At 56.5% G+C, this 25,290-nt stretch overlaps 1 protein-coding gene across 8 annotated transcripts in view; it reads left to right on the plus strand.

Annotated features, from left to right (window-relative positions):
* DGKZ (diacylglycerol kinase zeta) overlaps window positions 1-23,490 on the plus strand; it is a 46,192-nt gene extending 22,702 nt beyond the window's left edge. For 6 of the 8 annotated variants that reach the window (XM_054199835.1, XM_054199832.1, XM_054199833.1 and 3 more), the window contains 31 exons: window positions 508-616; window positions 1,315-1,410; window positions 2,216-2,293; window positions 2,631-2,687; window positions 4,775-4,843; window positions 5,273-5,344; window positions 5,696-5,812; window positions 5,905-5,976; window positions 6,261-6,356; window positions 6,639-6,721; window positions 7,298-7,358; window positions 7,770-7,883; window positions 8,283-8,423; window positions 8,932-9,010; window positions 9,308-9,363; window positions 10,448-10,510; window positions 10,749-10,822; window positions 10,935-11,046; window positions 11,351-11,550; window positions 11,856-11,956; window positions 12,093-12,172; window positions 13,311-13,355; window positions 13,644-13,713; window positions 14,936-14,976; window positions 15,518-15,708; window positions 16,264-16,295; window positions 17,081-17,124; window positions 17,495-17,615; window positions 18,174-18,210; window positions 18,503-18,602; window positions 21,058-23,490. In XM_054199835.1, the coding sequence (XP_054055810.1) occupies window positions 508-616; window positions 1,315-1,410; window positions 2,216-2,293; window positions 2,631-2,687; window positions 4,775-4,843; window positions 5,273-5,344; window positions 5,696-5,812; window positions 5,905-5,976; window positions 6,261-6,356; window positions 6,639-6,721; window positions 7,298-7,358; window positions 7,770-7,883; window positions 8,283-8,423; window positions 8,932-9,010; window positions 9,308-9,363; window positions 10,448-10,510; window positions 10,749-10,822; window positions 10,935-11,046; window positions 11,351-11,550; window positions 11,856-11,956; window positions 12,093-12,172; window positions 13,311-13,355; window positions 13,644-13,713; window positions 14,936-14,976; window positions 15,518-15,708; window positions 16,264-16,295; window positions 17,081-17,124; window positions 17,495-17,615; window positions 18,174-18,210; window positions 18,503-18,602; window positions 21,058-21,174 (2,728 nt within the window). In that variant the 3' untranslated portion in view covers window positions 21,175-23,490. The remainder of the gene's footprint in view (window positions 1-507; window positions 617-1,314; window positions 1,411-2,215; window positions 2,294-2,630; window positions 2,688-4,774; window positions 4,844-5,272; window positions 5,345-5,695; window positions 5,813-5,904; window positions 5,977-6,260; window positions 6,357-6,638; window positions 6,722-7,297; window positions 7,359-7,769; window positions 7,884-8,282; window positions 8,424-8,931; window positions 9,011-9,307; window positions 9,364-10,447; window positions 10,511-10,748; window positions 10,823-10,934; window positions 11,047-11,350; window positions 11,551-11,855; window positions 11,957-12,092; window positions 12,173-13,310; window positions 13,356-13,643; window positions 13,714-14,935; window positions 14,977-15,517; window positions 15,709-16,263; window positions 16,296-17,080; window positions 17,125-17,494; window positions 17,616-18,173; window positions 18,211-18,502; window positions 18,603-21,057) is intronic. The other 2 variants (XM_054199836.1, XM_054199829.1) reach the window with 1 other exon arrangement.
* Window positions 23,491-25,290: the final 1,800 nt, after the last annotated feature.

A 25,290-nucleotide genomic window follows, 5' to 3' on the forward strand; every position in this document is an offset into this window, starting at 1 on the left:
TCTGCTGCTCCTTCCCTCCACCCTAGCACACCTGGGAGAAGCTCACTTGCCCTAAACAAACAGCTGCGTTTTTTCTGGCCAGTTGTACTGGTCACCAAAAACACCCCAGGCTTTGAGGTGCCTTGGTGTGGGAGAGCTGCAGGGAGCCTCTGCGGGGCAAGGGCTCCAGGTTGTCTCTGCAAAGGCAGCCCCACCACCAGCGCTTGGTGGAGCATCCCAGGCTGTTTTGCAATGGACCTGTCACCCCTGAGGGCTTTGACCCGCAGGCCCAGGCTGTAACTTTTGCCAGGTGCAGGGTGTCTTTGGCTGAGCCGTCAGCAACATGGCCAGCATCTCTTCATCCCACAGGGCTGCCTCGCAGGAGTGGGTACTCCTCCACCAACGGTGCTGGGGATTCACCTCGTTTCCAGCCACTTGGTCCTGAAGATGGTTTTCTGTCCAGCCTCACCATCTTTGCACATATTCCCCCTCTTCTGATCTAATAGCCAGCCCTCCTGTGTCTTCCAGGAAAGCCATTGCCAAGTCCAGCCTCCAGCACATGGTAGCCCAGCCAAACCCTGCACTAGCCCTGAGGAGCGACTCGGAGAGGCAGATACGCAACACCGTGGACTGGAGTGTAAGTTGTGGCATGTTTTGCTGGGTGTTGCATAGAATGGGCTCCCGGCCAAGAAGCAGCAGGCTCTTCCCAGGCTGAGGCTTCCCAGGTGACTTCGGCTTTGACACATTTATGGCCTCCACCGTTGCCACCAGCTGGTGCCAGCATCTGTGCTGCTGGCAGCACCCCTTCATGCTGCAAAGAGAGGCTGTGCAGGCACAGGTGGTTCCTGGGAGGATGGCATAGTTACTCCACTGCCAAGTCTTCTGTTCCTGGCAGCCGAGGTCTTCTGGTGGCTGGGGACAAGCAGCAAGAGCAAGCCCCTGTTCCTTCGCAGGCAAAGCCTGACAGGTTTTAAGCCACATCCTCAGGTTGTAGAACAGAAGCTGTTTCAGGATGGTCCCCTGTGTTGAGTTTGTCCCAATGCCTTCTCTCAGGGGGTGATGGAAGCAGCCCTCCTGTGCAGGACACTGCAGCTGGGCTGTGCATCTTGGAGCTGGTTTCCTGGGCCCTCTCATTTCCAACGGGTGGGGCATGGCAGCACCTTCATGAGGTTTCCTCTGTCCAGACGTTGGCCCTGGTTGTTCTGTGCATCTTGTCTCCCAGCCTACCCCTAGCTCCAACCCCACAGCCTTGTCCCAGTATCTTGTCCTTTGCACAAAGCATTTTAGGAGCGCAGATGCCCATCGCAGAGAAACACATTGTCTTGTACCTTTCAGGAGACCGCGGTCTATGGGGAGCACATCTGGTTTGAGACCAATGTCTCTGGGGACTTCTGCTACGTTGGGGAGCAGAACTGTATGGCGAAGCTGCTGGTGAGTCACCTGGGGTCGCCGGCCTCCTCAGCAAGGGCTGCTGATGTGGGCTGTGCTGCCACCCGGCGGGGACACCGCGAAGGCCTGCTGCTGCTGGCAGGAGAAACATGGGGGGGCCACCAATGTGGGGAGTGTGTCCCTCCTGCCTCTGCGTGCTGGAGGGCTGAGTCCCCGGGTTCTGCTGCTGCTCAGTTTGCAATGGGAACCCAACGCGGGGGTTGCCGCTTAGCCGGAGGTGATGTGATGATATTCCAGGGAGAGGCTGTTGGGATCTCACACCTTTAGAGGGAGAATCTGAATCCAGCTTCTCTGGAAAGACCTTTCCATAGAGGAAAAAAGCGAGTACTGGCGACCCAGGCCTGCTGCCTCCTGACCCTGCAGGCAGCACTCACCTTACAAGGTTGCTGCAGTTCTCCCTCCCGGCTTGCAGACTCGATCCTGCTTGTGCTGTGGACATAAGGCACTGATGCCATCCTGTGCCTGCCCACGGGGCTTACCGTGGGATCCCTGCGAGTGCCTCCCAGACCAGCTTCCATGGTGCTCTCAGGCAGTGTCAGAAGAGGCCAAGGACTGATTAAGCAGAAGGAGAGCACCTCCGTGCTCTGTCCCAGACATGAGAGCATCTGCTCTAGGCACACGCTTTGATCCATTTACTTGCAAGGGGTCTAGCTGTGTGCAGCTTCCCTATAGGACTTGCTCTGAATCCTTAAAAATGTGAAGGAGGTGTGAGGGGAGGGTGAGCCTGCCAGCTTCTGTACACTGCTATTTATATACATGTTTTTCCTCCCCTTTTCTCATCCTCCAGCAAAAACCTCTCTCCAGGCGTAAGTGTGCAGCCTGCAAGATCGTAGTGCATACGCCCTGCATTGAACAGCTGGAGAAAGTGAGTAGAGTCTGATAAGCCCTCTCTGTGGCTTGCAAAGCTGTAACAGCCTTTTCCTGGCCAGCCAGCCCTCCCTCTTGGGTAATGAAACACAAGAAGGCTGGGAAGACCTCATTGCAAAGAGGGGTTGTCTGAGGAGACAATACCAAAAAGAGCATCTAGCTACATGATTGTGATCCCAGGCCTCATTTTGTTCAGTGAGAGAGATATGGAGGGAGAGGGGGGTTGCAGCAAGCACTGAACATCTCTACAGGCTCTGGGCCTGCTATAGAAAAAACTCCAGGTTTCCTTTGGGTATGATGGTTTTACTGATTCCTCTCCTGTGTTTGATCCACAGATAAATTTCCGCTGCAAGCCTTCCTTCAGGGAGTCAGGATCCCGGAATGTACGGGAGGTGAGAGATGTGCCTGGGACACTGCCCACACCTGCCCCCCTCCTCCCCTTCCCAGTTTGGTGGCAAAGGCATCAGATGCTGCCAACACATTGCCCCTCAAGAGTGCAGGCATCATGCCTCCTCCTGGCTCAAGGAGGGTGTCCCAGTAAAAGGGATGTTTCTTTGCAAGGCAGCAGCACAGACTGGGTGTGAGAACTCTGCATGTGCTGGTTTGCATGTTCTAAAGCTCCTGCATCTGCATGGAGGGAACCTGAAAACGCGTGTTTCCTGGGAGAGGTTTCTCCCCCTACTTGTGCTGGTCCCCAAGCAAATAGAGGAAGCTGTGGCAAACAGCAGATCCCCAAGTCTCCCACATTTGGAAGGGGAGAGTACGGGCTCGCTTCTGGCTGTATCGCTCAGCCCAGACCTGGGTGCCACAAGTACTCCAGGCAGCAGTGGAAGATGCCCGCAGTGGTGCTGTCGGACCCCTTTAGTCCATGTTCTAATGTCCTGGGTGTAAGCATTAGCCTGGGACCTTTCTTGTCAGCCTTCATGCTTCACCCTCCAGCCTGTGGAGCCAGCATAGCCCACGTGGTGTTCTGGAGTGGGTGTGGATGGCTCAGTCACGGGCCACCATGTTTGTGCTGGCACAGCAGACTCAGTAGGGGGAAGGTACTCAAACGCAGGGCTGCCTGCTCAGAAATGCCAGTGTCACCTGGTAAGGTGAAAGCTTTCAACATCACTTTAAACCTTTCTTTCTTCCTTTGCCTCTCCTGCCACGCTGCCCTCCTTCCCGTGTCGCTCTTAGCCCAGCTCCTTTATTTGTCCATCACTTACTTTTTGGGCTCTGCTGACAACTTCTGTCAGTCCCTCTCAACCTCTGCTCACACTATTTTCCTCCTCTCCAACCTCTACAAATTGTCTCTCCCTCCCCTTTCCTGTTTTTTTTCCTTTTACTCACAAACACTGCTTCTCCATCCTGTCTTTCTAATAATGGCCAGTTCCCCAAGGGTTCTTCCTGCCTTTTTCCTTGGAAAAGTGCTCTTCAGGCCTTTGTGCTGCCAGGGACCCTTCAGGGTCAGTCTTTTCCCTACATGTGCCTGGTGGGACCCAGAGCTGAGCTCAGGGCATAGCCCCCTTCTGCTCCCACTGTATTAATGTCCGCTAAACCCAACAGGATTCTCCGTCCTCTCCCCTGTGCTGCACTCAGAGCAGGCAACACTGCAGCTGACCCAAATCTCCCACCAGTTTCTGCCTCTACATCATCATCATCCAAAAAGCTGTCAAGAGCAGGGTGTTGGGCCCTACTGTGCTGGGCTGTGAACTCGCACTCCCTCTTCTCTCTTTGCTGCCCTCCCTGCAATGCCATTCCCAATCCAGGGCTGGAAGAGGAGGGTGGAAGAGGAAATGGGGTACTTCTGACCCCCTCACAATCGCTCCGGCATGTCCCAGCCCTCACCTCACCCACAGGCAGGGAGAAGGTGCCTGCAAGCACCTGCCTTGCTCTCCTCCCCACGGGCAGGCAGACGGGGGCTGAGGCAGGCTGTCAGGACTTGTTGTGAGGTGAAGAGCAGGGTGAACTGGGTGTGGGGGGCTTGGGGCTGCTGTTCTCCTCGAGGAATGTGGAGATAGGCAATTCTCCGCTTAGCTGCAAGCATTTCCATCTTCTCGCCATGGGCACAAACTGTGTCTCCCTGGGGATTTTTACACCTTCCACCAGCACGTTTTTCGCCTGGCACTGGCAGCATCTGAGCAGAGACGTTAAGGGACGGAGATGTGATTTGTGGCCAAAATAGCACCCTACACTACTGCTTGCCCACTCTCAGCAGGGTTTGCTTTGTGTGATTCTCAGCCTATAGTTTCCCTCTCCTCCTTCCTGTTTTTTCTGTTTTTAATTCCCACTTCTCTGAGCACCTTAATTTGGCCTCTTGCCCCCTGATTCTTTGGCTTTGCCTTCTCCCAGAGGGTTGGCGCTGGTGCCTGTGAGCACTGGGCTTGCTGCAAGAGCAGAGATCTTGGCTGGCCTGCATCCGTTCCTCCTGCCTGTTCATGCGTTCCCTTACGTGCTGGGCCTTTCACTCCCCCCTTTTTTTTTCTTTTCCCTTTAGCCCATCGTTGTCCGGCATCACTGGGTACACCGGAGACGGCAGGAAGGGAAATGCCGGCAGTGTGGCAAGGTGAGAAGGTATCTTGTTTTTTTTCTCAGTCTGAAGGTCAAACCAGAGACAAGAACAGGTCTGGGGACCAGAGACACCCCACCATCCTGTTTGGCAGCAGCAGCCTACAGCAACACCAAGATGTGTGCCCTATTTTGCACAGTTTTGCACATGCACTCTTCCCGCATAGAGTTGTTCTTCCCTTGGGCCCAATTGGTCCTGGAAGGGACTGTCTTCCTGACATGCTTTCCTTGGGCAATAGGGACACCCCTGCAGAGCACAGTGGCCTCCCTGGTGCCGTAGTGGTGGCTGAGACTATCTAACAGGGATCTGGAGGGCTCCAGCTGCAGGCACATTCTTTGTAACATCTGTCCTGGTGATAGAAAAGTCCCATTGGATGGTAGAAAGCTGCAAGGGAATTTCATAAGTGTCTTATCCTTCCCCCCACAGGGTTTCCAGCAGAAGTTTGCCTTCCACAGTAAAGAGATTGTAGCCATCAGCTGTTCCTGGTGCAAGCAAGCGGTGAGCAAAGCCCCCACTGAACATCTTACCTGCCTGGTCTGCATCTAATGACCGGTGCTTTCTGCTGGGGCTCCCCAGGCTGCTTCTCTGCAGCCTGCCCTTAAGAGCTTCTCTTACTGGGAGAGGCTGTACTGTGGTAGCTGGGAGTTCCTGCGAGAAACTTTCTCCTCATTGCCTTTGCATTACAAAATTCCTGTGTGGTTTCCTCCAGCATTCACGTTACTAAATTCCTGCATGGTTTCCTCCAGCATTCCCTGCACTGGCATGGGGGAGCTGGGAGGAGAAGGCAGCTGTCCCCAGCAAACTGAGCAGCTGAGTTTTCTTTCTGTCTCTTCTCTTCTCCTTCCTCAGTATCACAGCAAAGTGTCATGTTTCATGCTGCAACACATCGAAGAGCCCTGCTCGCTGGGGGCTCACGCTGCTGTCGTCGTTCCTCCCACCTGGATTCTGCGGGTCCGACGGCCCCAGGTAACTCACCTCAGCCCTTGCAGCTCTTTCACAACTCCTGCTTGCCCAGCAGCTCCTGACGCAGTTTTAAGGTTTGTTTCTTTTCTCTCTAGAATCCACTGAAATCTAGTAAGAAGAAGAAGAGGACATCGTTCAAGCGGAAATCCAGCAAAAAGGGGGCTGAGGTAAGAAATGAGGGGATAGGGAATAATCTTGTCTTGGAAGGGTGGAGGGTCTGGGCAGTGAGGAGCAGGACTGGGAAACAAGGGGTCTGTGCTGAGGTTAAGGAGGATGAGGTGGAGGGAGGGAGGGTGCCTGCTGTCAGGGCAAATCCCAGCTATAAAATTTATGTGGTGGCTGGGATGTTCTCTTCCTTCCACTCCTGACCATGTGTGACGTTAGGGCTCAGCTGGAGGTGAGAGTTTGCTTTTCCCCAGGTTTGTTGAAGGATCTGTGTTGTCTCTTGCAGGAAGGGAGGTGGAAACCCTTTGTCATCAAGCCCATGCCAGCTCCTCTCATGAAGCCCTTGCTGGTGTTTGTGAACCCCAAGAGCGGTGGGAATCAGGTATGGCCTTGTCCTACATCTCCCTGAGAAGGCAGTTCTATGGGGGCATTACCTTTTGGCTGCTGAAGACTCAGCATAGTTTTGGTAATGTCTCAGCTGCAGAAGAGGCAAGGCAAGCTCCACAATGCCAGTTTGCTGCCCGGCAATTCCCACCTAGGCCAGGCTTTGCCTGAGGTCCCCCAGAATGCCATTGCCTTGGCCTGTCCTTGAGACCAGGTGCCTTCTTCCCTCTGTCCACTGGGAACTCCCTGTTCCCTGCTGAAGTCTTTCTTGTCCTCACAGGGAGCCAAGATCATCCAATCCTTCATGTGGTATCTCAACCCACGGCAAGTTTTTGACCTCAGCCAGGGTGGACCCAAGGAGGCGTGAGTACTGATGGGGGAAGCACCCTTCTCTCCCCCATTCCTGCCCCAGAGATTCCTCCCAAGAGCTATTCTCATGGGTGGCAGAGGCCTGATGCTCTGTAGCTCCCGTGTACAAAGAGAACTCCAACAAGTTCATGCTTTGAGAGGCCTCCCTAGGCTAGGATACCTGGTGGTCATCCAGTGTTTCCTGATAGAGGGCTGGTCTAATCTTAAGGCTAGTGGTGAAGAGACCAGTTGCGGGGTGAAGTTCCCAGACCCAATTCATTGTGTTCATTTAATGTCACGTGAGTCTTGTCTGCTTGCTACATTTCAGTTTATGTATATGTAGATATATAGACATGTATATAGACATATGCATGTACTGTGGACACCCCACTCCTCATCTGCAAGAGCTGGTGAAGCCAAAGTTACTGTGGCTTTGCACACTGCCGTGAACTGCTGTGATGATGGGGAGGGGGGACATGCAGGTGGCTTTGTGAATGTCAAGGGCTGTGCAAGGGCAGGGAGCCCTGCAGCTGCTGCATAACACCTTTGGTGCCTCTTCCCTCCCCTCCTTACCCTCCTGGTTCCCTGCAGACTGGAGCTGTACCGAAAGGTCCACAACCTCCGGATCCTGGCCTGCGGAGGAGATGGCACGGTGAGTCCCCTGGCCCCTTCATGCCTGTGGTACTCTTCACCCCAGGCTTTTCCAGTGCTGGCAGCAGCCCTCCTTGCTGTAATCCGGAACAGGGCAAAATGTGCACACTGTGTCCATGGTCCAGCTGGTGGTACCAGATATTGTGGCTCCCTGTGTGCACTGCTCCAGGGAATGCTAGTCTGTGACATGTCTGGAGAAGTAGCCCTTTTTAGCGGGACAGTGTCCTCGCTGGGGTTACTGGTATCTCCCACAGTACCCATTTGGAGCATTGAACACTGAATAGCTTCAGTGGTGGCCAAGGGGACCCTGTCTCTTCCCCTCTGCCATCGCTAGTGCTCTGAGTCACCTCCACCTGCCTGCTGGTCCCTGAAAAATAACCAACTGTTTCTTTGTGCGCTCTTGCTTGAGCAGGTGGGCTGGATACTCTCCATTCTGGACCAGTTACGCCTCAACCCACCTCCTCCTGTGGCAATCCTACCTTTGGGGACAGGGAATGACTTGGCCAGGACGCTGAACTGGGGTGGGGTAAGTGACAGGCACAAGAGCCCACTGCTGACAGAGAGGGGCTGAGCGCTTCAACTCTGATTCCAGACACACGGATGGGGATTTGCAGCAGCTGGGTGTTTTGACTTTTCCTACATACAGACCAACAAATAAGTGCCATTTGGATGTTACTGTTCTTCTGACATTTGAATTATCCGATTTAGGTTATAATATATTAGAACATTAAGAAAAGCAATCATTTCAAATTTTGGGAGACTTTTAGAAGGAAGAAATCTTGTTTTCAATTGAAAGTCCCACTTTGCTGTGCATTCAAGTAGAATTGATCTTTTCCATACCCTTTGCTCTGGGATGTCATCCCAGAGAAGAAGACATCTCTGCAGGAGGCAGGTAGGAGTCTCATGAAGTCCTGCTCTTCACCAGGGTTACACAGATGAGCCTCTGTCCAAGATCCTGTCGCACGTGGAAGAAGGGAACATAGTGCAGCTGGATCGCTGGAACCTCCATGTGGAGCCAAACCCTGATGCGAGCCCTGAGGAAAAGGATGAGGCGGCCACTGAGAAGGTGGGACACCTCCTCTCTGTGTTTGTTCCCTGCACTGGGGGTCTGCATTCTCTTCCCACTGGCTTAGGCAGCCCCGGCACCTGGGGCTACGGTGTTGGGCTGGCATTTTTCTGTTCCACTTCCACTCCTGTCCTCGTGGGTCTGACCCATGGCACTCATGGTGAGGCATGGAGAGATCCCAACTAAGTGTCCACCAGAGGTTTTTAACCGCAGCTTGCAACAGGTGTAATCCCAGTCCCCTCTGAGACTGTTTCTTTAGCCAGAAATATGAGTGATTGCAGGTATCTTGAAGAGCAGAGTGTGTCCCCTTGCGCCATGTTGCTTACCCCTAGGAGCTGGAGGCCAGTCCATCATCTCAGGGTGGTGACCTCTGTAATTTCCTGGGAGGAAGGCAAGCCTCCGCTCCCTCAGCCTTGTGAGCGCGGTGTATGGCTCTGCTATAGCCTGACCTTGTCTTTGCTGTGGCCACACGCTAGCAGCCTCATCTTTATTCCTCCCTCCATTTCAGCTCCCCTTGGATGTGTTTAATAACTATTTCAGCCTTGGCTTTGACGCACGGGTGACGCTGGAGTTCCATGAATCCCGAGGTATGGGGGCTGGGCAGGGCTGGGGCAGGGTCTGTGGTCAGGGGGTACCCCAGAGGTGGGCCTGTAAAACGCTCCTTGGGAAAGTGAACAAGAGGATTGCCCCAGGGACAGGGCTGGAGGAGAAACCTGAGGAGCGAGTGGAGGCTGCAGAGGGGGAAGAGGGGTGCCTGCATGGGAAGAGAGCTGGGGGCTGCCTCCTGGCCAAGGCTGGCTGGAGAGCCGTGTCTGGGGAGAGCTGGCAAGTGAAGTGTTTCCATGTGCAGGCCAATGACCTGGACTTTTTTCTCCTTTCCCTAGAGGCCAACCCAGAGAAGTTCAACAGCCGGTTTCGGAATAAAATGTTCTATGCCGGGGTGAGTGTGTGGAGGGTATCTGGATATGCCTTCATAGCAGCCTTAGCATCAGCTGGAGAACAGACATGGTCCCAGCTCCTATCTGCACCCTCAACTCACTCCTCCAAGTTACACAGGCCTTCATGTGCACCCAAGCTGAACCCTCCCCAAAGCTGGAGAGGTTCTGGAGAAAGGCTGCAGCCCTGGGAATCACAGCTTCTCTTTGGCTGCAAGTGCTGCTGGCGGTACAGCTTGCTCTCTGGCCTGCAGTACAGTTGCTGTCTTGATCTCCTGCCACTATTGTTCTTGTTCTCCGGCTCATGGACAGTCACCCAGGCAGGACCTCCCTGGAGCTGTGGGGAGGCAGACTGTCCCCCCTTCAGAGTAACGGGAAGCCTTTCCACAGAGCCCCCACACTACTTTGGTCTTTTATGTTATCCTTTGGGCCAGATACAGCTCCCTGGCTAATTATGCCACCCTCCTGTATCTCACCTCTAGAGCTTTGTGTCTCAGTGTCATCTTTGTTTGTCCATCCCCCCATCCTCAATATACCTCCCTACCCAGCTGGCTAGGTGACCAGTGTTTGAGCACTACTAAAGGCCAAGTGCTGCTCTGTACCATCTCACATCTCTCCTGTTTGTGTTTCCCCTCCTTTCTGTACAGTTAAACCCAAAGGGCACCCTAGGGTCTGCGTAACAGAGTCCACGCCATCTCTCATGGTATCTCTAGATGGGGTCACATCTCTAGATGGGGTCACATCAGCTCTGTTTTATGGTACTTCATTACAGCTTGAGACTGAATTTGTCTCTTGTGATGCAAGTCTTTCACTGGAGGAGACCCACATTGCCAGCTCTTCCCTAAAGCAGGGATTGGGCTGGCAAGGGAATACTGGGGGGTGTTACTGAGGCTGTGAGGTGCCCCAAGGTTTTTGGTAGGCAAAATGGCCAGAGGAATGGATCAGGTTCCTTTGGGAGGGGTAGAGAAGAGGGTTTCTGCCAGTGGACAAGGAAGGGATTTGCTCCTTTCAGCAGCTGAGGTCTGAAGGTCAGTGACAGGCTTCCTGGCTGCTAATTTCGGGTGCTAACACTGTCTCTTGCCTTGGCAGACGGCTTTTTCCGACTTCCTCACTGGGAGCTCCAAAGACTTGGCAAAGCACGTCAAGTTGGTTGTGAGTGTGCAGGGGTGCCCTGGGCCAGGGAGGGGGGCGAGCCGTGGAGGCGTGAAGTCCTTTGGCACAATAAATGTCTCAGGGTTGGGGAGAGGATGTGTTCCTGGGGTCATCAGGTTCCCCTGGCTTGGGGGACAGTCACCGTAGGGAGCAGAGAGGGATGTTATTTCTTCCTGAGTGAGCATGGTGGGCCAGGCCCCCCCTTACATCAGCCTGAATGCCCTTGCGTTGTCTTCAGTGCGATGGGACAGATCTGACCTCCAAGATCCAGGACCTGAAGCCTCAGTGCCTGGTCTTCCTGAACATCCCCAGGTGAGCAGCCCCAGGACCTGCCCTCATGCTCTGGGCTCCTCACCCCCATGCCGCAGATCCCTGCTCGGGACTGGGGGGGCCTGTCTGTGCATTGTTCACCATCCCTTCACAGATACTGTGCAGGCACCATGCCCTGGGGCAATCCTGGGGAGCACCATGAATTTGAGCCGCAGCGCCATGATGATGGCTGCATTGAAGTTATCGGCTTCACCATGACGTCCCTGGTGAGTTGGTTCTGTTGCCAGTTGTAGCTAGCAACCAGGGGAGCAACTGGTCCCATTGACTCGGTGTCAGCCAGCCCCCCAGCTTCTCTCCTGGGGAGTTGTGGTGCTGGCATGTGTGACAGTGTCTGCTCTCTGAGATTTAGGCGAGGTGCTGTTGTGCCCTGGTCTCTGTGGATGCCTTTCCACTGAGATCAGGCCTGAGACCCTCAGAACTTGGTTCACTTGCAACATCTGGCTGACAATGGGCGCTCCCCTCATCCACCCCTCAGTCCGTGCTCTGCTCTCACTTTGGACATTTTCACAGGCTGCCTTGCAGGTTGGTGGCCACGGCGAACGGCTTTGCCAGTGTCGGCAGGTGGTTCTCACCACGTCCAAGGCCATCCCCATGCAGGTAGATGGAGAACCCTGCAAGCTGGCGGCTTCCTGCATCCATATCTCCCTGCGCAACCAAGCCAACATGGTGCAGAAGACCAAGCGGCGCAACTCCATGCCACTGCTCAATGAGTAGGATCCTCAGATCAATCTGCCACCTCCTCTCCAAAGCGGAAGGGATAGAGGGGGAAGGGGTGGGACTGATCCATCACTCTCAGAGGCATTTTGATCCTCTCTCAAGGAGGGCCCAGGAAGGGATCAGGTGACAGAAGTATGGCCAGACCCTGATGCTGGAGAAGCTGATGCAGTGCCAAGCTTCACACCGCAGTCTGTGCACAAGACTATGCTCTTGTCTGTTTTGGAGGGGTGAGTGGGATAAGGAGAATGCAGACTGTCGCTTTCTGATCCCTTCCCTTTTCCTTCTCCCCTGCACATAGCCAGCAGCCCGTGCCTGAGCGGCTGCGGATCCGGGTGAGCCGAATCAGCATGCGCGACTACGAGGCACTGCACTACGACAAGGAAAAGCTCAAGGAAGCCTGTGAGTGACCAGCTGAGTGACCAGGGGGTGGGAGCTGCAGCCCCTGAGTCTGGCAGTGCTCTCAGCTAAGCTGTGTGAGGTGTTGGGGATGGGGCGCAGGCTGCTCCCTGAGTTGTGTCTGTGCCCTGTCGTGCAGCTGTGCCGCTGGGGATCATCGTGGTTCCAGGAGACAGCGACCTGGAGTTATGCCGGACCCAAATTGAGAGGCTGCAGGAGGTGAGACTGCGTGGGAAGTGGTCGTGGCTGGATGCTGAGGATGGAGGGACTCAAGGCAGGGATTTCTAAGCCTCCTTGACCTGCATGCACCAGCACACATGCTCCTGCTTCTGGTAGCAGGTCATGGTTTGCCTTCACCACATGGTGGAGGCAGGATCCCAATCTGGATGGCCTGTTCCTCCATGTTCTCTGGCAGCTTCTTTCTCAGCATTGCATTTCTGTTCTCCAGGCCCAGAGTGTCAGTGGCTCAGAAAAATTATGGGGCAGTGGAGGAAACCAGCATACATCCTATGGGGGCCTATCACCCCCTGAGTGTTTGGGGAGGCCTTTCCTCTGTCCCTTTGTTTGCTGTGCTATGTTCCTTCAGCCCTCTGTGGGCCCCGTGTTTCCTGGCACAGCTCTCCCCCTGCGAGGTGCCTGGATTAGGGTTGACCCCCGTCCAACTCTCTTCATTTGCAAGTACTAACTTCTGTGCTCCTGCCAATGTGCTAGTGCGTGTCCATGACCCGGACAGAGGCTGTGTAACCCTTGCTCCTGGTGAGCAATGCCTTCTGAGACCACAGCACACCTCCTGGTGCTGCACTGCTCAGTCTGATTTTCTCCCAGAAGATTGAAGTGACCTTTCTTGGTCCCCAGTTAGCTGGCTCCTGTGCCTGAGGGAATCCCATCCAGCATGTGTGTGGTGTCCTGCAGGGTTGAGTTGCTGAGCTGCTTGCCTGAGCTGGCACACTGGCATCTGCGTCTTGCTCTGCCTGCTCTGCATACCTGTCCCCTGCCCACCTCGTGCCCAGGCACTGGTGAGGACATGCAGACAGGCACATGGCTAGCAGCTCCCAGGCTCAGAGGGTAACACTCTCCTACAGCATCAACCTGGTAGACTGATGCCTCTGCAACCTCCTGCACCTCTAAAGCTGTGCATTTGGGCTGGTGTTCCTCGGTCACCTGATGGTTTACCTCTTCTCTCTCCTTGGGCAACCACTACTCTTTGGCCTCAAAGCAGGGCAGGGACCGGGGACTTTGGCCAGGCAGTGTGTAAAGCTAGATATGACAGCACATTAAGCAAACCCCACTGAGATGAGAGAGGTGCTGGGGGGCTGCCCAGACAAAGGCTGTAACAGCACACCTTGCCTTTCTGCAGGATTTCCCTCCACAGCTCTCTGCTTTAGAGCGCCTGCTCTTTCAGGTGTGTATGGCCTTGCTCCATCGTCCCAGGCCCATCTGTCATGTCCACCATGCCAGTCTCGTGGGCTCGTTTTGTGGCACCACTCTCTCCAGTGAGCTGGTGTGTGTCAGCTCCAGTCCGTCCTGTGCTGTTCCCTGTCACTGTGTGCTGTGCCTGCGTTCAAGTTCCCCTTTCCATCTAAGCACCTGTGGGCCTCCATGTCTGCAGGGACCTCCTAAAGCAGGAGGGACGCTCTGGGGAGAGATAGGGAGGACAAGAGACATGACTTTATCCTCTTTTTTTGTGCAGGAGGGAGATGGAGCCAAACCGAAGACACTGTCATCCCAGAAACTGTCGCCCAAGTGGTGCTTCCTGGACTGTGAGTATTATCTTCCCCTGGGAGTGCTGACTGTGTCTTAATTTGGGGGGGGTGAGCTGACAGACCCTTAGTGACAAGCCAGTGAGAGCCACCTGGTAATTGGGACTCATGGATATTGGGGGTCTTTGCGGCCAAGTGCAGCGGTGTTTTGCCCCAGGCTTTGTCTCTGGCTGCTGACCATGAGTGGACTGAGGGGCATCTGCTGCTCTCCTGCCTCGAGAGCTGAAGGCAGCTTGGCAGCGTGTGTCCCATCACTGTGGGACTGCTGGGCTTGCTCTCCTGTGACATGCAGGCAGGGGGCCCCCCTGCTCCAGCACGCCAGGAGCAGGGCTCGCCATGAGCATCCCGGTGGTACGGGAGCAGGGTCCCCACTGGGCTTCAGCTGCTGCTTCTCCCCAGCCTCTCCCTGCTTCCCCAGGGTGAGCGTGGGTCTGGCTTCAGCACAGTCACTTGCTCCATTGGTGTTGAAGGAGCTCCTCTCCTGCTCTGGGGATCTCTCCTCTAAGGAAGAGGGATGAGCAGAGGGATGCACTCAGACAGGCTGCTGCCAGCAACAGGCTGGAGGCTGGTTTGAAGCTCTCCTGCTGTCCTAGGAGACAGGGTGCTTGGATCTACAACTGGTGGTGGCGTGTTCCGTTGTACCTGTCAATAACAAGCTCTGATGTGGCCTTGTGCTGGTCTGTGGGACGTTACTCAGTCAAGTCATCAAGAGGCTGAGCTCCCTTTTCTCCCAGCCCTCCTTAGTGTCCCCATTTCTTAGTGCTCTGCAACGAGGTGCATCATGTTGAATCAGAGCAGTTCCTCACCTGGTACCAGCGAGTGCTGGGACATGCGCTGCACAGCCCTAACCTTCATCTGCTCGGTCTAATCCTGCATTGCAGCTGCAAGCCTGGAGCACTCAAAAGCCCCCAGAAAGACCACGGCATCAGGTAGTTGTGTTCTTGCCTTCCCTATGGCTCCCTGCCAGGAGTCATTGAGGAGGAGGTACCAGGCAAAGATAGGTTGCACGGGGGCATGGTGATCTGCAGGCCCAAGGGTCTGCCATCAGGGTCCCAAAGGGAAGGGGGCCGCTCCTGATCAGGGGGTGCTGTTTGCCTTGCTGTGCCCTCTGTGCAAGCCACAAAGTGGCTGGATAGTTCACCATCACCCGGTGATAGAAAGTGGCCATCTCCCTCATCTCACGCCAAGAATTACCCTGTCTTGCTCTGTCCCTGTCTTGCAGCAACCACAGCTGATCGGTTCTACAGGATAGACCGTGCACAGGTGAGTGTGGCCTTGTCTTCCACTGTTGTTCCCCCCGACGTCTGCTGGGAAGGTGTTTGGGTGTCCTGTGTTCATGTGGACTGACAGGCAGGCTTATCCTTGGGGATGTGCAGGTCTCGGACTGCAGCCCTGCCCTGTGGCATCCCCTGAGGGGCGGTGTGACAGGCCTGGCCCAGGACCAGCCCCAGGTTCCTGCAGAAAGGGAGAAAGTGTGGGTGGGAGCACAGAGACTTGGGTTGGAAGCTGTCTGCAGGACCCTACAGCGAAGAGGGTAAGGAATAGCAATGAAGCAAGGCTGGCCAGGCAGCCACTGACTGGGTTCATCTTAATGAGGGGGATGTGGAGATGAGATGTATGTGTCATCTGCTAAGTTAACACAAGATGGGAAGCCTGAAAAGGACAAGGAGACACAGAGGCTTTCCAGACACAGGTCCCAGGGCTCTTTGAGCAAGTAGATGGGCTACAAGGCATGGGTTGTGAGGGGATGAAGCTATACAGAAATAGGTCTTGCTTCTGAGGAGGGCTAACTTGTGTCTTTCAGGAGCACCTCAACTATGTGACAGAGATATCTCAGGATGAGCTGTATGTGCTGGACCCAGAGCTAGTGATCACCCAGACCGTGGGCACTTCTCCTGCCATGCCTGACCTCGTTGACTCGTCTGCCACACCCACTGGGGACCATTTTGCATTCCCCTCCTCTTCCTCCTCTCCACCCTCCTCTCCTGCCCCCAGGTGAGTCTGGAATGGAGGATCTCAGGACCTCAGGACCTGGATGGCAGTAATGAGAGAGACAGGCTTGGCCTCACAGCATTGATCCCTGGCCCAGATTACAGGGGGGCTCCCTGGAAGTGAGCAGGAATTCAGTACTGAGGTAGATCAAGAGGTGAGATGCCATCCTGTCTTCCCTGCTCTTCTGCCAGCACTGCTGGAAACAGTGGGGCATCACCAGGTGGCTCAGCCATGGGGTCAACCTCCAGTGCCTGGCCCATGGGGCAAAGGTCATGGATGCCGTTTGGCCCAAATGAGGCCAACCTTGGTTATGGGTGAGCAGTGGAGCTGGGAGCAGTAGAAATTGGAGTGGGGCTGGGGAAGAATCCAGATCAGAGAAGAAGCAGATGGCATGGCCAAAGAGTAAAAAAGTCCTTCGGCCTGCCTCTGCTCCTGCCTGCTGGAGGAGTGCCACGGGAAGGCTTCCCCACAGCTATCCCTCCACCTGCTGCGTGCCCTTTCGGGTGATCTGCTGCCAGGACTCCAGGGTTAGTTACACCTTTTCTTCTTTCCTTCCAGCGCTGAGCCTGAACGCTGCCTCCCGCAGAAAGGTGAGTCCTGTCCTACCCCTGTTGCACCCCTTTGCAGGTCACACTGTTTTGGGACCCCACCACAGGTTTTTTTGGCCTGTCCTTTCCTTGACATGCAGGCAGGAGCCCTGCTGTCTGTGTGCTTGGTGGGAGCACCGAACCCCACAGGCGGGTGACCCCAGAGGTGGGCAGGAGAGACCTGACAGTGATTTGTGGAGCAGGCCAGCCAGGCGCCTTCCTGACTCCAGCATGCGGGAAATGGTGTGGGCGAGGGGTTAATCCCCCACCTGCAGAGCCAAACGCTGTGGGCTGGGTTGAGGGGCTGTCTCTGTCGGCTCACTGGGAGCTCAGGAGGAGGGAGCACAGGCAAGGTCAGGGGCCTCACCGAGCTGAGCAAATGGAAAGAGTTTCCTGGAGCTTGAGCAGAGCCCAGTGCCTGGAAGTGTGAGTGAGTCACGGGTGAGAGGCGTCTTGGCCACTGGCTGACACCCAGGAGATCTGCTCCCCGCTTCCATCACAAGTCAACCTGCCCATGGGCAGAGACTGCTCCCCCTATATGCGTACCTCCCTGGGGCTGAAGTCTGACTACGCCCCCAGATACATGGGATCTCCCTCTTTCCCTGGGTTTGTCCCTTACATGCCTAAAGGTAGGGGAGCCACGTAAAACCAGACTGACCACGGGGTTAGCACCTGGAGGAGCTCCAGCTGACTGCTGAGCCTCAGGTGCCCAGCCTTTGGCTCCCCGGTTAGATAAATGGTGTTGCAGCTTGGCTTTTCTGACTCTGATCCATCTCCCTTCTTTTCAGATGACCTTCTAATAGAAGCTGCCAAAAGCGGCAACTTCAGCAAGGTAGGCACTCCCGCTGCCTGCTGTGATGTGCAGCCAGGGCTGGCTCTGAGTGCTCACCCGGCAGCCTGCTTGGCTGGCATTCCCCTCGGGCTATGGGAAGCTCTGCCAGCCCCGCCGGAGCAGCTCCTGTTGAAGGTCTTCCTCCAGGACCAGTGGCTGGAAACTGGGCAGGCTTCTGGCTAGAAGCCTTGTTCCTCTCCTGGGGGATACAGAGGGAAGGGACTTAGTGGCATGGCTGAGCTGGACAAAGCTCCATGCCAGGCCCTGAATATCCACACAACCTGCTGGGCATCCTGGGGGTGCAATGCTGGGGCCTGGGGCTTGGAGCTGGGAAAGGCAACTCATCCCAAGCAATCTGGCAATCCTGTAGTTCCAAGAGCTGCACCAGGCTGGAAGAGACCTGATGGTGCGAGATTCCTCGGGCCAGACCGTCCTCCATCATGCCGTCAAATCAGGGAGCAAGGACATCGTCAAATACATCATTGAGAACGGTGAGCTGGGGCCAGAGTGCCACCCTTAGCAAAGGAGTGCGGCAGCCGAAAAGCCCATCTCTCAGCTCAGAGGGAGTGATCCTGGGCTTAGATCCCTTCCCTTCAAGTTTGCTACATCCTTCTGGCATATGGGTTTTCCCTGGCATCTGTCTGCCAGTACTGGGGTGCCCCTGTGGCTGTTGCCACATCCTGGCATGTTTCTTGGACCAGCGTGTCCAAGAAATGTTTCTTGGACCAGCATGTTTCTTGGAAACATTCCTCAGTGTCCTGCTTCTGCCTTCAGGGTGGGTGACCTGTTGTTGTTTTTGTCAGCTCCCACTGAAATGCAGGCTGCTTTATTTTTATTTTAATATTTCTTTGTAATGAGTTCACAACAACTCTTCTTCCCTGGGCTCAGATGCCATTGCTGGCCTGAGTGCTTTGGAGCCAGGACCTTTGGAGGCAGCAGGGAAATAGCAGCCCTTATGGAAAGATGCAGAGTGTGACTGGGGAGTAGGTGGGTCTGTCTCTGCCCTGCAGCCGGGTCTCACTCATCCTGCACTGTCTTTCTCTCCACAGCCCCTTCAGAAATCCTCGATGCCACGGAGGAGGAGAAGTAAGTTGCTGACTGACTTGCGTTACCTGTTGGCCAAACCCTCTGCGAGGTGACCAGTTATCTAGGCACTTATCAGCCGCCCTTGCTCTAATTACCAGCCATGGTTCCCAGTCCACTCTGAACTGACCAGCCCTGAGCAGCACCCCCTCCTCTGCCAGGGCTGCTTAGACAAGTGTGCAACCCACCACGAGCTTCTGCTGCAGCCATATTGCGGTGCCTCACTGCCACCCACACATGCTGCATGTCCCCGTTCTGGGGGGACATCTCACATCTCCTGCTTTCTCCTCCCCAGTGGCGAAACCAGCTTGCACCAGGCTGCAGCCTTACGCCAGCGCACTATCTGCCACTACATCGTGGAGGCCGGGGCTTCGCTCATGAAGACAGACCTGCAGGTGACAGCAGGAGGGCTGGCAGTGGGGCTGTCTGGGGCAACGAGGGGGGCTGGCAGGAGCGTGGCCAGCAGGAGGGCAGGGCAAGGGTGCTTTGGCTGGGGTCTTTGCCAGCCAGAGAGGAGCTGACATGAAGCACCCATGCTTGCCCAGTGTAGCCCAGCTGCAGAGGGGTTAAATCCCTCTCCTCCCTGCGCTTCTATCCCTGTTGTTTTATTAAATTAGAAGCGAGGGGCTGGAATGTCTCATCCCCATCTCCCCCTTCCCACCCTCCGGGGTCAGCGCAAGGACAGTCTTGCTATGAGCTCCCTCCCAGCTGCAGGGCTCCCCCCGCTCTCCCCCGCGGCTGGCTGTGATGGGAGTGCTGGGAGCTCCTCTCGGCGGGTGAAGTCGGCCCATGGGGACCAGGAGCAGGCAGGGGCAGCCCTTCCCATCGCATGCCGAGTTAATTGAGACGTGCCGTGGTGACAAGGAGTTGTGCCAGCCCCAGCAGATGAGTCATGGGAAGGGGACTTGAGGCCATGTTTTGGTACAGGAGGTTCCCAGGACAGGCGTGTGGCAGAGGGGACGTGGTGGTGTCCATCTGGCAGAGGCTTGTAGCGATGGGCTGTAGTGGAGGAGGTGTAGGAATGAGCCAAAAAGGTGCAGTCTGTGGGTCAGGGACACAGGGCAGGAGCCCAGCCATGGGGTGCAAACTTGCTGGGGCCAGCGGAGCTTGGGGGCTGCCTCAGACAATGTGCAGCCCCCTTGCCAGCTGCCAGGGAGATGCTGTACAGACAATCTCTGGCTCCCCATTGCTCCTTCTTGGTCCTGGCCAAGGCTTGGGCTTTGCACAGTGCCCGGAGCAGGGCTGGCCTAGCTGGAGACTCAGCTGGCAGCCGCAGGATGAGACAGCGAAGCCCAGGTGAGGTGGTGACTGGGGAGAGGCAGGGCGTGAGGGCAGTTCTGAGGGCACAGCCCCTCTCTGCCCCCAGCCCCTTCATCTGCCTGAAGAAGGGGAGCAGCCTCCAACCTGCCAGCAAAAAAGGGAGCCCTGCTCAGGCACGACGGGCTGCCCCAGGGAGCTGGGCTTGCAGGTGCCTGTGCAAATGCGTGTCCAGGTTTGTAGCTGCCTGGAGACACCACTGCACTGACCTCGCCTGGGCCCTGGGTCGCAGCCTGCCTGCACAGGCACGAACCCACCTCAACAGAAGCCCTGGCGTCAGACCTGTGGCACAGGTTCGGAGCAGGCTGATCCCACACCCCGCAGCGGAAAGGGAGGCCGAGCCTTATCGGTTGGTGTGCCTCAGCCCGGCTGGGCAGGGGGGCCCTGGCAGCTCCGGTTTCAGGCTGCGGGCAGGCAGCGGGGCTTCTGCAAGGGGGACGGGAAAGAAACTCAATTCCTCCTCTGGTCTTTCCCCTACTTTGTTAAATGAGCGCTTGCGTTCAGGGGCTGCGGAGAGGAGGCCCCCCGAGGAGAACTGACACCGAAGCATGGTGCAGTCCCCCTATCCCTGCCTGCATGTGTGCGGGGGGGATGTGTGCAGGACCACGGGCTGTGCCTGGCTCTTGGGGTGCATGTGCAGAAGAGGGGAATTCTTGGTGCATCGCACCTCTCTGCAGCCACGCACGGGTGGGCTTTTGTCCACAGCCATATCCAGCCCCGGCGGAGACTCCGCATATCTGACCATTGTTCCTGCTGGAGAAACACACTGCGGGTCGCCCTGGAGGCCCCGGCACCCCACAGCAGCCGCCTGTGCCCTGCTGTGCACCGGGGGATGAGCCGGGCAGGCCGGGCATCCCTTCCGGGGCCAGTTTTCAATGGCCACGGCAGAGAGCCAGGTTTCCGCAGCCTTTCTCAGCGGCATGGCAGAGCCCAGGCGCTTGGCGAGGAGGAGCAAGGAGCAGGGGGAGGGAAGGGGGAGAGGAGACGGAGCTGGGAGCTGTTAACAGATTTGCTTTTTATGGAGTGCGGGAGTTCATTAGTGGACACAGTCCAGATGGCTGCAATAAGCTGGTGAAATGTGATCCTCCTCCGGGAGCTGGAGCGCTAGCCAGGCTGCGAGAGGGAAGGGGGGTTGGTATTCCCGGGCATTCCCCAGACATATCCCTCATTCCTCACCCTCTCCTGCCTGCCTCCCCAGTGGGGAAGAGCAGGTCATGGGGACCAACCATTGTCTCCTCTCGGGGCGCTAGTGACAACTGGGGTCAGTTTCTGTCCTGGCCCATGCGCAGGGATGATGGTCCTTCAGGGGACAACTTCCAGCCCTGCAGCAAAGCCAGGCTTCTCAGGAGCACGCTCTCTCTCTGTGGTGAGCACATGGGCATTCGGTTACCGCCCGCCCCGCGGCTTGGCTGCAGGCTCTGCTGGACCCAGCTGCAGCCACCTTTTTGGTGGGGGAATGGGGACACCTTTGGGTGCCAAGGCAGCGTTTAGGCAGTGCTCGGTGCTCTGACATCTTTTGCCTCCCCTATCCAGGGAGACACCCCCAAGCACCGGGCTGAGAAAGCAAATGACCCCGACTTAGCTGCCTACCTCGAGAACCGACAGCACTACCAGATGATCCAGCGAGAAGATCAGGAGACAGCGGTGTAGTGCTCAGTGTGCCTTAGCCCAAGCCAACTCGGGCAGGACGAGAAGAGGACTATGGCAACTGGCAGAGCTGTGAGTCTGGCCCAGCCCTCCCTAGATGTCAACTTGGTCCCGGGAGGAGGTGGAGACAGCAGAGCTCTGCCCCACGCTGGGCTGGGACTCTTGTTTATGAGAACAGTGGGTATCTGGGACTTGAAGCCTGACTCTTTGTGTGTCCCCTCCTTTGCCCGTCATCTAACCCCATTCCCTGCCCTGGATGGGCTCCATCCCGCAGTCCTGTTGGGGAAGGCCCGGCTGAAGCCCCTGGTCACCGTTGCGCACAGGAGTGATGCCAGTGCCACCTCTGCAGGCTACTACCTATGATCCTTGTGGGATATCGTTGCTCACCCCCTCTCCCTGCTGGCAGTCCCCCCCTGCTTGGCTAGGTTCATGTCCTGTTCCTCCTCTCCTGTCTGGCACAGCCGGGGAGGCATAGGCTGTGCAGGCAGACAGCAGAGGCCATGAGCCTCAGACTTTGCCCCAAGGGAAGCACCATGACTTACTGCCCCTGCCTTCTCCACCCTCCTGTCAGTTTGGGGCTGCATGGTGTCTCTTCGGTGCCCTACTGGGGCCTTCTGTGGCAGGAGGGAAGTCCTTGGTGCATGCAGACTTTCCTCAGAGCATCTGGGGCTGGTGTAGCTGGAAGCAGGGCAGCTGCTGCCCTCCCAGTTGCCTTGAGTGCTCAGCCAGTCGGCAGTCTGGCCCAGGGCAGGGATAGCATGGAGGAAGGCTACCAAGCCCTCCCACTGTCCTTCCCTCTGCAAGGCTGGGTGGTGCAGCCTGCACACGCGGGGTCCGCTGGGCATCTCTTCATGAGCCTGACGCAGCATGTAGCCATGGTGGAGAGCTGTGCTTAGCTGCAGTGGAGCCTGTTATATTTCCCAAATGCTGACTTGGATCCAGCTGCCCTCCCTGCTGCAGCTCCCCCTGTGATGCTAGACATTGCACTGGGCTGGAGGGGCAGTGTTGGGGTCAGTGCTGCTCTCAGGGATTCCCCCATGTCCCCAGCCTGTCAACACGCATCCTCTGAGTCCGACTCCTGCCACCCCACAGACTGGGTGCAGGGCTTTTCAGGGAAAACTTGGGAGCTCACCCAGTCCAGACACAAGCTCCCTGGGCAGACCACCAGCTCACCCTCCCCAGTTTCAGCAGAAAGAGGGATCTGAATGCATAGGAAGCAGCAGGGCTCCCAGCCCTAAGTTATGCCTGCAGTGGGATGACATTTCACTTACCACGTGCCATGGGGCACGAAGCACCACGACCCATCTCCCCTGCGGATGCTGAGCATCTGCAGAGGCATCAAGCCAGCCCTTCAGCAAGGCTTTTGCAGCGCTGACAGTCTCTGGGACCAGGAGGTGCCAGCAGAGGAGGAGAGCTGATGGCTGTGGGCCTTGCAGACCTGCTTGGCCCCTTCAGGTGGGCGGTGGTTGCAAAGCGGGTTGCTGCTCGGCTGCCAGGAGAGGATGCTGCTGCCGCCTGGGGTCTGTGTGGTCCCACCTGCGCTCACACCCAGCCGCACCCGCTGGGTAGCACCATTCGAATCTCTCCTAATACCAATGGCAAAAAAAGGGTATGAGGATACCACAGAGAACCAAAATACCCTTCAGGCTTTTTGGCCAGGGGGCAGAGTTCCCTTGGAAGATGGAGGATGCAGTGGTGGAGAGCAGAGGCACAGGGCAGTGCAGAGTGCCAGGGGCCAGCGGCAGTATTGGCCATTAATAACAACAGCTTCCCAATACGTTCAGAGCTGGGGTGCTCCAGCAGCACCCAGGGCTCCTATCAGCACTGCTCGCTGGCCACGGACAGACAAGGCACTGTCATCTTCTCAAAGGTGCAAACTGCTGCCCCCCAGCCGGGACGCCCAGCCTGGCCCACAGGCGTTTACAGCCTCAGCTTCCCCCTTTCTCCCCAGTTTTGTATCTTCCCTTATAGTTTTTGTACAGGTAGTTGAGAGACACACTGTCCCCCTCCCCGCCTGGCCCCTCCATGCGTGCGTGAGCTGAGTTGCTGTGCAATTCCAAGCCTGGCTTGTATTTCAGCGAAGGCAGAGGGGGTGTTGGTCACCCTGCCCGCGGAGGGCAGGGGTTCTGTGCAATACCTGGGTCTGTGTTTCCTAGATGCTGTCGTAGGACTGTATTTTTGTAACTCTGTGAGGGTGCCGGCTCCAGCAGGCTGAGTGCCTGGCCTGAGCCTGGGTTCCCATCGCTTTTCAACTTCGACCGTTTGGATGTTGTTGTTTCTTGCCACTGAAATAAAGAGATGGATGTTTTAGTTCCTGTCTCCAGCTGCACCTGTGAGAATGATGTACCTTAGAAACTGGAATATTTCACACACTGGGTAAACGACCCCGCTTTGGGACAACAAGAATGGGGCAGGCACTGCACGAGTGACACCCCTCGAGGTTGAACCCCAAGGCTTCTGCCCCTGTCCTAACTGGGGCTACTCTTGAGATTTCCCTGTTGGGCTAGGTCCTTGCCCGCTTCCCTGCACAGCATCCTTCTGGGACAGTTGCTGGATACAGTGACATTGTCCTGAAGGACCTTCTCCACCACTCTGTGGCATACATCGATATTTGGTGTAATGTGGAACAAGGAGAAAGTTCACCACCATCCCAAGTGATGCAAAAGGGCAAAAGGTTCCTGCCCTGCTCCGGTTCCTCTGTGGTGCAGGAGATGGCAGCTCCGGAGTCAGGCCTGCCCTGTCCTTTGCAGCCGCATGGCTATCGATGGGTATGACAGCAGCATCCAGCCTCCAGATTTCAAAAAGTTTGTCAGCCCTTTTTGTGGTGAGCTGTCCCCAGCCATGCCGCTCTGCAGGGGACGAGCCTGCTCGGGGGCTTTTCCTGTTCATTCCCAGCACCAGAGAGGAGCGCTGGGGTCCCGCTTCCAGTGCTGAGCACTGGGGTTGCAGCATCGAGGTCTGGGATTATCTCCGGCGGGAGGACCGCTCTCCGATTACAAAAGCAGGGGATTAGGGACTCTTCTGCTTCCAGCCCTTGTCTCGTAAGGAGGACTGTGGCCAACGCCATCTCTCCTGCAGAGTTTCTTTTGCAAAAGGGAGATAATTGCTCTGGCGACGACGCGCTGGTGAGGGAGCCAGGGATGGACATGGTGGGTGATGGGGAGCTGTACTCATACCTTAAACTCGGATTCCTGAGGGCAGCTTGGCAGCCTGCCTGTCTCTCCAGCCGCCCCCTCCCCGCCTGGAGAAGCAGCCTCCTTCCCCGGCTGTGTTGTCCCTTCCACCTCCCCCCCCACCCCGCGCCTCCCTTTCATCGCTTTCAGCCTTTCAGCTCCTGCCCGGAGCTAACAGTGGGGGTCTGTAGCGGGTGTAAGGCACACCAAATTGTCCCAGCCTCCCTGGGCCACTGCCCAGGGACCAGGCGGACGTGCGACTGGGAGGAGGGGGCCCGCTCCGCTTCAGTGCCCAGACCCCAGCACGTTGGCGCTTGGCCCATGTCTCGGCAGTGAGGACCATCAGTAACCATGGCAATGAGAGTTTTCCAGCCGCCCCGGTGTCAAATTTATGGCGAGGGAGAGAAGCAGTCCCAAATACGATCGCTGTGATCAGGGGTGTTAGGAAAGGTGCAGTCCACCGTGGGGGGACAGCCCTGCCCTTCTCTCCAAAGGGCCTCAGCATCCCCCATTTCTCCCTTGCAGGTGGGTGTCGGAGATCCAGAGGTCTGTCTGGCCTCCCATGGGATGGAAACACACCTGGGGGGGGGGGGGGCGGTATATGCATATGGGGGGCACGTGTGCAGGCTGGGAAAGGCCGTGCAAGCCCAGCCCCAGCTAAACAGAGCTGGGGTGACAGCAGTTGACCCTGTTAATGATTACCTGCCACCCGCCCACCTCCGCAAGCCTCAACAGGGAAAACTTCCCCCATGCGCAGCTGTGTCCCCGCGCTGGCACTGCTGCTCCGTGCAGTAACGCTGCCCCAAGGATCAGGCTTCAACTGGAGATGGAAAATGCAGAGCCGACATGCCATGAATTATCTTGTGACGTTTTTTAGAAGTAAAAAGCTCAAGTTAGGCAATTGCAAGGAAATGCACCTGGGTTGGTCATGCTCCCTCTCTTCCCT

The sequence above is a fragment of the Rissa tridactyla genome, chromosome 4 (assembly GCF_028500815.1).
Source record: "Rissa tridactyla isolate bRisTri1 chromosome 4, bRisTri1.patW.cur.20221130, whole genome shotgun sequence".
Taxonomy (NCBI): Eukaryota; Metazoa; Chordata; class Aves; order Charadriiformes; family Laridae; genus Rissa; species Rissa tridactyla.